Source organism: Dysidea avara, chromosome 1 (assembly GCF_963678975.1).
Source record: "Dysidea avara chromosome 1, odDysAvar1.4, whole genome shotgun sequence".
Taxonomy (NCBI): domain Eukaryota; kingdom Metazoa; phylum Porifera; class Demospongiae; order Dictyoceratida; family Dysideidae; genus Dysidea; species Dysidea avara.
In genome coordinates, this window is record NC_089272.1 from 53,021,405 (window position 1) to 53,032,838 (window position 11,434).

The 11,434-nt window shown below is 37.4% G+C and overlaps 1 protein-coding gene across 2 annotated transcripts; it reads right to left on the reverse strand.

The window, feature by feature from the left end:
• Positions 1-758: 758 nt before the first annotated feature.
• LOC136268783 (ras-related C3 botulinum toxin substrate 1-like) lies at positions 759-9,332 on the reverse strand. 2 transcript variants are annotated; one of them, XM_066064251.1, is made up of 7 exons: positions 9,192-9,332; positions 2,094-2,165; positions 1,972-2,037; positions 1,839-1,890; positions 1,464-1,526; positions 1,209-1,409; positions 759-956 (listed from the first exon to the last, which is right to left on the reverse strand). In XM_066064251.1, exons 1-7 carry the CDS (start codon positions 9,254-9,256, stop codon positions 861-863), a joined length of 615 nt encoding a protein of 204 aa, XP_065920323.1. In that variant the 5' UTR covers positions 9,257-9,332; the 3' UTR covers positions 759-860. The 2 variants fall into 2 exon arrangements, with proteins under 2 accessions (XP_065920323.1, XP_065920319.1); XM_066064247.1 differs by having other exon boundaries at positions 760-956; positions 1,839-1,885; positions 1,967-2,037.
• Positions 9,333-11,434: the final 2,102 nt, after the last annotated feature.

The following is an 11,434-nucleotide window of genomic DNA, read 5'->3' on the forward strand; positions in this document are numbered from 1 at the left end:
CTGCTACCAAGTTTTGAGTTGCCTCTAAAAATAATTTTGATTTTTATGTTTTAGGTTACATTGCAGTTACTTCTAAAGAGCATTTCTAAAGGCCAAAATGGTGGTTAGATTTAACAGTGAAACATTCCCGGAGAGTAAATTATTTGCTATGAAATATTATTGCTACAGGTACACTGAAGTTGCAATTATTGTGGAACTCCCCTTTTAAAATGTCTGGATCTGCCCTTGAATGACATTCCTGTACAGTGCCATGGGCCAGTTGACTCAATTCATTAAAGTTCTCAGTGCTCACTGACATAAAGCCAATTTCAACATGTTATAATTGCCCATCCCATTCAGTCCACCACAGACCACAGTCAATTCACCACCTGTACATGCAATGTACATAATTTCAACAAAAAAACTCCATGCATATTATAATACACATGAGGTAAATTATTATGTGCATCACTTTAATGTGTCTACTGATAGGCGTAAAATTGACAAAAGAAAAATCCCAAAGCCAGGTTATAGCTGGCATGGGGGTATCTAAGATACCTGAAATCCACACAAAATCAGCTAAGCTGGGAAAAGGTTGTGGCCTTCAAAAGCTGGGGTAAAAGAAAAGGTTGTGAAATGAAAGGGGCAGCCTAGAATGGTTGCAATTCTACTGATGGCTGAGTGCTTCATTTTAACCATTTCTTGGCTGCAACCTTTGATTTCACAACTTTTTTCAGCCTGGAATTTGAAGGGTGCACCCTGAAAGCTTAGCTGCTTTTCTGTAATTACATCATGACTTGCACACTAATTAACCTTAAATGGTTTTAAATTACAATTGTAAACAATACTGACACACTATCATTTCAATACAACATCTTTATTTAGATAATGCAGCATTTATAGTAGCCTTTGTTCTTTGGAACCTTGGTGAAGGCCAATGCTGTTCTGACAGCATCATCAAATACTTTTCCCAAACCCTACAAGAGAGCAAGTGACAAACATATCAACATACTCAATGTATACATGCAAAAACCATAATTGGAAAAACCTCATTGAAAGAGGTTTGGTACTACTTTCATGTAAAGAATGTATCAATACTGAATAAGTAATACAAATATTAATAGTGCAGCCACTGGCCAGTGCCACAAATATAGCAACAATCTTCCTACTGCTAAGCACTTAACATCACCAGACCTTAAAGTTGAAACAGATTCTTCACAATAAAATACCTGCTGTGTAAGAGCTGAGCATTCTAAATATTTGACTGCTCCAATCTCGTTCATCAATTCTAATCCCTGTGAATATGATATGGGTGTCATCTTATTTCGCTTTAGTTTTTCAATAGTTTCCTTGTCATCTCTCAAGTCAAGTTTGGTCCCTACCAAGATCACTGGAGTATTAGGACAGTGATGACTAATTTCTGGGTGCCACTGTTGAAAGAAAATGTGAATGACAGTACACTAACATGATCACAGCACACATACCATGTGTTTGGCGTTCTCATATGAGGATGGGTTAATCAGTGAAAAACACATTAGGAACACGTCCTACAAAATGTTGCATTAATGTGTATTATTGAAATAATTATGTGACTGGGCCTGCGAAAATAGGGTATGTGGGCACATAAAAATTGCTTACCTTTTTCAAACTTTAATGCATCATAACTTTGTATTCCATTGCTGCTTGGCCATGAAATTTTTAGCACCTATTACACATTTACTATACAAGTTACAGAATGAACAAAATCTTTCTCAGTCTTTCCCAGTACTGAGATATGAGATGTTATGTGGTAGGGTGTAGTTTGTACCCACATGCCCTATTTTCACAGGCCCGGTCACATATACTGCAGTAGAGCTTACTGTTTGTGGGTAGGAAAGTGGTCGAAGTCTGTCATAATCCTCTTGACCTGCAAGGAGAACAAACACAATATCAAAGAGTGCAACGAACAAGCAATTCAAAATGCATTGCAAGATGATAATAGAATTACCTACTGTATCAAAAAGTCCAAGGTTGATAGACTTGTCTTCTACTGTTATATTGACACAATAGTTCTCAGATCTATGGAGAAATAATCTCATGGACCATTGTACAGTGATAACAATAGTATCACTTACACTGTAGGAATATACGCCTCAGGAAATACATTCGTAGCATAACTGATGACTAAACACGTTTTACCAACAGCTCTATAAAATAATGCACAACACAGATGTCATGACTATAGTATGCATATGATAAGCTGAGCCCTCAAACACATTAATATAGTAACTCATGCATAGTTGGAATTACACAAGCCCTTGAAATTTGGTTCACTTGTAGTACTGCTTGACCCACTAAAAATAATTATTTTAAAATCTTTTCATTCAAAAGTTTCACCTATGGGGAAGTGTAGTCTGCTATGACTCTTTCCAGAAAAATAATGGATCCAAACCACACAAATATGCACTTTACAACTTTACTGACACCACCAATCATTTGATCGCCTGAAATGTCATTTCTCTTGAGAAAAATATCTGCCTTTCTTTTTTAGCTGTTTTTGCAGCACTCATGCAGCTCATGAAGCTTTTTAAAGCTGTTTTCGTATAATGTCTACCTAACTTGGAAGGAATTTACTTTGTTATAAAACACACTAGTGCAAATAAATACAGGCACTATAATTATGTGACTGAATTTTGGAAAATCACCCTTATGGGCGCATTCAACACATTAAATGTTTCATTCTACTACTCATTTAAGGATAGAATAAACCATAGATACCTTGAATTTCTAGTTTAAAAGTGTTTTCTGCTATTAACAGCACGATGCTAGCTCAAAAATTCTAGGCATGGCCATCAGGGTGATTCTCCAAATTCAGTCACATATAGCCATGAACAAACAAACACAAATTTATAGAGCAATTATCAGTATAACCATTGGTTAGCTATTGTATAGATCCTTTGGCATTAATATCAGATTAGTATATAGGTATTTTTCTGTAGTGGCAGGGCACTGCATTGTCTTATACGATGATCATTGTATCTGTAGATAAGAAAGCAACAATGATTCTTGTAAAGCCTCAAAGCCAGTTTATGATTGGCTTTAACATAACAAGCTGTAAGAAAGGGTGCAGCCTTAAAATAGCATGGGTGGAAAAGTTGTGAAATCAAAGATGGCTGCCATGAAATGGCTGCGATGATGTTAATGGTGATAAATACAAAGGCTTTCTACTCTTTATACAGCCTGCTTATAATATATACATATATAGGTTATCAACGGCTTCAAGTGCCGCCGCAGTTAGATATGTCAGCATTGTAGTGGATCCCAGGTAGTCTTGTGAACCTTAAATTGTGACTACAGACAGTCAGACACTTACATTCAAATCGTTTGTATGCTAGAGTCACCAGACCCTTGCTCATGACAAAGGTCTGGCTACACCAGACTAATATGTAATTATGTATCCACATTTCTAACTACTGCTAGATATATATAAGATGACCAGTATTTGCACTTAGACCATCATTACTTTATTCCTTGTTTCCTGTCACTGACCACATCAATTTTTAGGTAGACACACCAAATTTTAGTTATTAATTTGAATATAGATCACATGAACACCTTATGATAGAGGGAGCTAGGTGTTGAGGTAAATGCATAAGCTGTGTACACACAAGAAGATGACTAGGGTGTTGAGCCCCACTTGTAATGACATCTCGATGAAATTATCGTTCTTGGAGTAATATAAGGCTCAAACCATGAAAAATATCAATATACTCTAATCTAATCCAAAACAGCCAAGCTGTAAAAGTCTTGGCACAAAAATTCACCTGAATTGTCGTTATTAAAATTTTTACCATTAACCTACCATCACAGCCATTTCTTGGCCGCCACCTTGGATTTCACATCTTTTTTCACCATAGCCTTTCTCAGGGCCGCACACTTTTTTTATAGCTTGGCTGTTTTGGATTAAATTTCATTTCTTTTTGTATTTGTATACCCCAAAGCCGGCCTATGGCCAGCTTAGGGACTTTTTAAATTTCTACAGGACAATTTGTTTGTGGCTGAATTTTCTACAGGGTGATTTCTTTGCAGCTGAACTCTCTACATGGTGGTTTCTTTGTAGCTGAACTATCTACAAGGTAATTTCATCTAGCTGACCTCTCTACAGGGTGATTTGTTTGTAGCTGAATTCTGTACAGGTGATTTGTTTGCAACTGAGCTCTTACAGAATGGTTTCTTCGTAGCTGAACTCACTACAAGGTAACTTTTCTAGCTGATGTCTCTACAAGGTCACTGTAGCTGAACTCTCTACATGGTGGTTTCTTTGTAACTGAACTTTCTACAAGGTGACTTCTTCTAGCTGATCTTTCTACAGGGGTGATTTGTTTGTAGCTGAACTCTCTACAAGGTAACTTCTTCTAGCTGATCTCTCTACAGGGTGATTTGTTTGTAGCTGAACTATCTACAAGATAACTTCTTCTAGCTGATCTCTCTACATGGTGATTTGTTTGTAGCTAAATTCTGTACAGGTGATTTGTTTGCAGCTGAGCTCTTTAAATAATGGTTTCTTTGTAGCTGAACTCTCTACAAGGTAACTTCTTCTAGATGATGTCTTTACAGGGTCACTAGTTTGTAGCTGAATTCTCTACATGGTGGTTTCTTTGTAACTGAACTCTCTACAAGGTAACTTTTTCTAGCTGATCTTTCTACAGGGTGATTTGTTTGTAGCTGAATTCTGTATAGGTGATTTGTTTGCAGCTGAGATCTTTAAAGAATGGTTTCTTTGCTGAACTCTCTACAAGGTAACTTCTTCTAACTGATGTCTCTACAAGGTCACTAGTTTGTAGCTGAGCTCTCTACATGATGGTTTCTTTGTAGCTGAACTCTCTACAAGGTAACTTCTTCTAGCTAATCTCTCTGCAGGGAGATTTGTTTGTAGCTGACCTCTCTACATGATGGTTTCTTTGTAGCTGAACTCTCTGCAAGGTAACTTCTTCTATTGATCTCTCCACAGGGTGATTTGTTTGTAGCTGAACTCTACAAAGTGATTTCTTCTAGTTGAACTATCTCTTTCCATAGTTGCATGAACTCCCTACAAGGTAACTTCTTCTAGCTGATCTCTCTACAGGGTGACTTGTGGTAGCTGATCTCTATACAGGTTTCTTATTTCTAGCTGATCTCTTGAATTCTCTTCAGGGTGACTGCTCTATTAGGATGACTGCTCTATTAGAGTATCTCGATCTTGCACTTGCTGCACCAAGTTGGATTTCGTGTTATAACTCCGTGGCTTTAAGTCTGATTCTTCTACACCATAGAAAAATAAATAAATAAATAAATTTCAGCTTCTTCCCATACGCGGTTTACCCTGTAGGCGTGACAACATATTGGTGATATTTTTCGTGAATAATCGCTCATAAGTCTTTGCCTGTTTATCGTATTCCAGCCAAAGTTGGTACCGAGATGCGTCTTTATATCCCCCTTCTGTGTGCCAAATTTCAAGGCAATCGGATGTGGCATTCGCGTTTTATAGCAGTTTTTGTAAGTGTGCGACAAGAAAAAGAAAAATAAGAAGAAAAAAAACAAAGAAACTGAGCCAATTTTTGAAGTCGCATATCTCGGGAACGCGCAAAGCGAATTTGCTCAAAGTTGGAATTTGGAGTGCTGCAGTTGGAGGGCATGTCCACAGCAAAAATCGTCTTGTTTCATCAAGGAAGCACAGAGCTACGGCGGTGCGAAAATTGCGTTTTCTTTCTTCCTGTCAATATACTCACGGGTGTTACGTGCCGGCTTCTTGGGCCGCACGACACATTACTGTGTGTCTTGATAGAACACTTAAATACCCCAATAGAGCAGTCAAAGTCCTTTGTAAAATCTGTTCCTAAAAGCAATCTAAAAATGAAAAAAAATGCCTACAGTGGGAATTGAATCACTGATCTCTCCTTGATAGTTGGTATCCTTATCACATTACCACATGTTTCCAGGTTGTTTTACACTGCTTATAAATGCTTTATGGTTATAGTCAAAAGAATTTGTTGCAAATAGCCTGTTTTAAATACTTTTGACTAAAAAACTTGGTGTTTTAGTCAAATGCTTCAAATTGTACCTAAAACTAATTCTGGTAAACTTTGAGACATTGTGAAAGCTAAAATGGCTAGAGCTTTTGGGGGGGCACAGCCTCCCAGACCCCCTGCTGCCAGAGATTCTATACTCTTGTTAGCCCACCCTCACATAAACTATTTCATCTGCCACTGCATTTAATACACTGTAGATCACTGTCCACTTTCACTAAGAGCATTTGACTTTGCACTATATAGTTGAGGGTCAAGTGGCCTCTTGGTCATTGATTTATAAGTTGATTCAGTATTTGTCTTACTAGTTTATCTCTCTCTCCCTCTCGTAGTGACCAATGCTTTATTTTGTCATCAGTATTTCTTGCAAAGCATCTGGAGTACAAAGATTTCAGTACTATGTCATGAGCTGGCAGCCAATACCAATTCTTAAGAAATATAGTAAAGGACAAGTGTGTTTCATACTGAAGTCAACATGATAAGTGTTTTGCATATACACACACAAGCTCACTGTTTGCACTGGCCATGTGAGACCAATGATCCTACTGTGTATCATGTGACTATTATTATTATTATTCCAGGTCATGATAAACGGATAGTGGTAAAATCAGGAACGGAGAAATAGGAAATGGAGAAATGAGTACAAATGAAAGATTTATAAGCGCAACAGGCCGTTTAATCCTAGTACGTGGCAGTAAGTGGCTGCTAGCAATGCCGGCCAGATCGATGTTGCTGGGAGTCATGTACACGTTAGTATTACACTCTGCTAACTATACTTTCATAGTCATAGCCATATCACAGTATCTAAACTGTTACCCTGTGTTCAAATAATAGCTACTAGTCTATGGCTTGTGCCGAGTTATTGTGACAACTTAGTAGATCAAACCATTTCTTTCATCCGCTACCCATGGTGCTACTATACGTAAACCGACTTTTATATGGTACATACACGTTTAAATTCATACCACAAAGTGTAAATTTACTGAAAACACTACAGAGTTGCAGTTATGATCAAATACTGTAGCTATACCTTGTTAGTTGTACAATCAAAGTTTAATGAGTAACTCTTGTTCAATGGACTTAGCTTGTTCTGGTGTCAGTTTCGCTTTTATGTCAGGAGGGACAATAAGCTGTAATCCTGAAAAAGGACAAGCCAGTTTCAGATAAGAAAGATGAGCATGATAGTGTGAATTGAACCCTCTTCCTAAAAAGTTTATTCCTGTTGCCATGTTCTGTACTAAACAGCGCTCTGCTCATGCAACAACTAGTTGAACACTAGCATTGATGAGAAGACTGGCAAACACGAATAAGTTTTAAATTTAAGAATAAACGGGTTGACTGGCTGTTGGAAGTTAGTCAAGTTACATGGAGTTCAGGCTGTTGGGAGAGTTTGGCTATTAGTACTAGTATTAATCAACAACTGCTGCAAAATATTAGTACTTGTCCACCAACTGTGTTGATAGATGTGGACAATGCTGGAACTGCCTGATGTTGAATCAAACATGTGGAAAAAGTTGTAGTGGTTGAAGGGTAAGCCGTTGGAGTAGACATAGCTGAGGTTGAGACTTGGCATGTAGCCAAGGATACACATATCCGCTGCAACTACTGCCATCAAAATAAGTTGGAGTACTCCTTAGAGGTACGTGAGTAATTAGCAGACTGTTTTTTGTGGGTACCACTACGTAATGTTGTGGGTACTTCGAAAATACACAAAAATCAGTGTTTTTACACCATTTAACATATTTTTGGGGCGTGTCCTTTTCAATACTAAATTATATGTATTCATTATTAACCAAATAAATTCAATATGGTATCATTTCTCCATTTCAAGGGGGTGGCACTCACTGTAGGTAGATCTGTGATCGCGGTCAAAGTCTAAGTCAAAGGTCAAGGACACCAAATTCGTGCCAAGTCCATATCAAAACATGCTATTGGGATTTGTAAAGTCAAAATGGCAAAAATGGCAAAATCAAATTTACAGCCAGTAATCATTTTATCAGCAATATTGTACATTACCAGTGTCCTTTGTTTGTTTTCTGCCCTTAGATCATGAATGGACTGATTAAACACTGATTTTTTCAAAGGTCTCAGGATGGATGGATCACTTTTTCTATTTCTCCAATACAAACTCCACACATTTTACATCATTTTGTATATTCAATAATTGCAAGCACTAGACACGATCAAATACCATAAAACTTGATGTCATTCAACTCCTTATGACTTGCTCTATCCGATTCCGGCCGAACAAAATTCGTAATCGCCATGGTGACGGCGTGATGCCGCGATTTAATTAGAACGCGAAATTCGTGATTTGCTCTCCAATGGATTTTGTATTGCGTAAGTTGCTACTTACCATCGTTTGTTGTAAATTTGCAAGCTGTAAACACTTTAGCTTCGAATAAATTTTGTTACCATCGGATAGAGGAGTGTTATGCGTGTGTAATGGCGGCCGAACAATTTTGATACCGCCTTCAGAACCAGAGTTATGATGAATAATGTAACTTAAAACTAACTTACCTCCATAGGCTGCTGTACATTGGTTTTACGCATAATAATATTTTATGGAAAATTGTAATGTATGGGTTAATTTGACACGAGTTTTGATATGCAACTGTCAAGGGTGAAAATTTCCAACCCAAAATCGAAAAGTACTGAAATATCGTCGCTAGGTCATCGGTCAAAGATTGAAAAAGGCTCTTAGTCACAGGTCAAAGCGATTTCGGTGGGTCAAGACTTTGACCACGGTCGCAGATCTACCTACAGTGAATGCCTGTGTGTCACCCCCTTGCATTTCCTATTTCTCCATTCTGAATACCCATGAAAAACGACAGTCTAGTTGAGCCCATAGATCCAATACGTATCGTATGTCAAAGAGTACAATTAATGAATTTTTTTGTGTTGCACGAGATGGTTTCCCTGTCTTCGGCTCCGTAAAATGTCATATGGTTATGGGCAAGGTCAACAACGAGAGTAGGTAAGAACACACCATTGCCGAACTCGGCCAGTGTGACAAAACCGTTGGTTAATTAACTCGTTAATAACACAGTAGCTAACTACAGCGAACAATGAGTTAACACTCCGGCACAAAGGTTTCAGTGCCATCCTAACACTGCCATTCAGTATCGACAGCGGAATGCGGTGACATTTCCTGCCATTCATACTCACCCATCGCCAACTACCACTAGCTTGATGTTAATCCCATCCGGATCCTCCTGATTCCTCCCCTGCATTGTGACAATTCGCTTCACGAACTACGACGCTTCTCTCTCTCGCTGGCCACAAGGGTCAATTTTGATCACGTGATGATCAAATAATCCACTTTATTGCTGAAGTGGTAAGACTAAGCATTCAATTATTTAGCAAAACCTATCATTCAAGCATGAAACATTTAATAAAATTCAGCTACTACTATTTAATAATCTTATAAAAATGTAGCTAATTTCGCACGATCAAAATTATTGTTCACTGAAGTGCCTCATGAAATGAATTCAAGCTGTTCCAGTTGTGCAGTAGTAAGAGATGTTCAGACGGTCCAAATCAGCAAGCAGATATAAATATTCTGCTCAAGTGTGGTTTTCAAAAACTGGGTGGAAAGTTGTGGAATCAAAAGAGGCGGCTAACAAATGGCTGCATTCTCTGCAATGACTAGTGGTAATAAAATTTTAATGATGGCTGTGTGTGTTATTCATTACAATCCTTGATTTTGCAACATTATGTTTTTAATCAAGGCCACACCTTTTTTATTGCTGTGTGTGCATTTATTATGCTATTGCATCATAACCATACAATATGTAAGTAATACAGACACACTTTATAAAAAATATACCTAACTCATTTAAATTAAACTTTAATGCTGCTTTAGATAATGCAACATTTATAATAGCCCTTGTTCTTGGGGTGTGTGGTTGAGGTAAATGCTGCTCTAACAGCATCATCGAAAACTTTTCCAAACCCTACAAGAAAACAAGTGACAATTAACACACCAACATAATTGTTGTGCATGTGTAATAATCTAATTTTTCATGTAAACGCCTCATTACAGAGGTTTAAATTTGGTGCATTATTTTATGATCAACACTGAATACATAAAATAAATAATAATAACACTATATTTTTTCAGAATAAAATACCTGCTGTGTAAGAGCTGTGCATTCTAAATATTTGACCACTCCAATCTCGTTCATCATTTCTAATCCCTGTGAATATGAGATAGGTGCCAGCCTATTTTCCTTTAGTTTTTCAATAGTTTCCTTGTCATCTCTCAAGTCAAGTTTGGTCCTACCAAGACCACTGGAGTATTAGGGCAGTGATGGCTAATTTCTGGGTACCGCTGTCGAAAAAATCACAGCGCTGTACACTAACACGATCGCAACACACATACTAGTGTTTTGATGTTCTTGAATGAGTTTGGATCAACCAGTGAAAAACACAATAAGAACACATCCTACAAAATTTTCCATTAACATGTATCTATTGAATTACACTGAAGAATTTACTGTTTGTGTGTAGGGAAGTGTTCAAAGTCTGTCATTACCTTCTCAAGGTGAAAGGAGACTAAAAGGATACAATGAACAAGTATTTTAATTGAATTACCTGGAATGTCCCAAAGCCCAGGGTTGACAGACTTACCATCCACCACTATAATAGTCATCATGTCTACAGGGAAATGGTGATTGTTTCAAGGCCCATATGCATTTTACAGTGATAACAATAGTATTATTTACTGTCTAGGACAAGTCTCTCCAGGAAATGAGTTTGTAGTATCATCAGTAAACAAGTTTTACCAACAGCTCTGTAAATGCCCAACACAGATGTCATTGTATTGCTACCATGCAACATCTACCACCAAATAACATGATATTAGACAGATACTAAAGAAGCACGCTTGGAGAATCCTGAGCTGTATAATTCAAATAACACAGCAATAATTGTAGTACCATAATAGGAAACAGTACTGCTGTAACTCATGCATCAGAAGTAAGTGCAAGGTGCCAAGGTCAAGCAATGTTTCAGTAAGATTTGTGTGAAAGTTTTATATCTCAGTACAATGTTATGTTACAATGAAAATGAAAGCACTTTTGAATCGTAAAATCAATACTCTCCCACTATTTGCAGTGTAGCTACATGTAGATAGTGTTTACTTCAACTGGAATGAATTGACTAGTCATACTTTTGAGCATTACAGGATTGCAAATTCATTAGCAATATACCGGGATTATTTCAAAGATGTAATCTATTATCAGCAATGCATGTATCCAAAGAAAGCAAATAGTAACCATACTACACATTATTACTGCATCTCTTGCTCTTTTTTGGTTGATAATTTACACTTTCAACTCTTCATAAAAATCAAGATACTCTAACAGTAGCAGGAAATCCTGTTATATGCTTAGCAGGATCTTGTTTTG

Bases quoted from the DNA above. Each gene is read 5' to 3' on its own strand.
- LOC136268783 (XM_066064251.1), bottom strand. From the start codon at position 9,256: ATGCAGGGGAGGAATCAGGAGGATCCGGATGGGATTAACATCAAGCTA. The intron at 1,891-1,971 runs AGTAGGTAATTC...GTTTGTTCTCCT, and splicing joins AACCTTGGACTTTTTGATAC to TGCAGGTCAAGAGGATTATG. The intron at 1,410-1,463 runs GTATGTGTGCTG...TTCTTTCAACAG, and splicing joins ATGAGAACGCCAAACACATG to TGGCACCCAGAAATTAGTCA.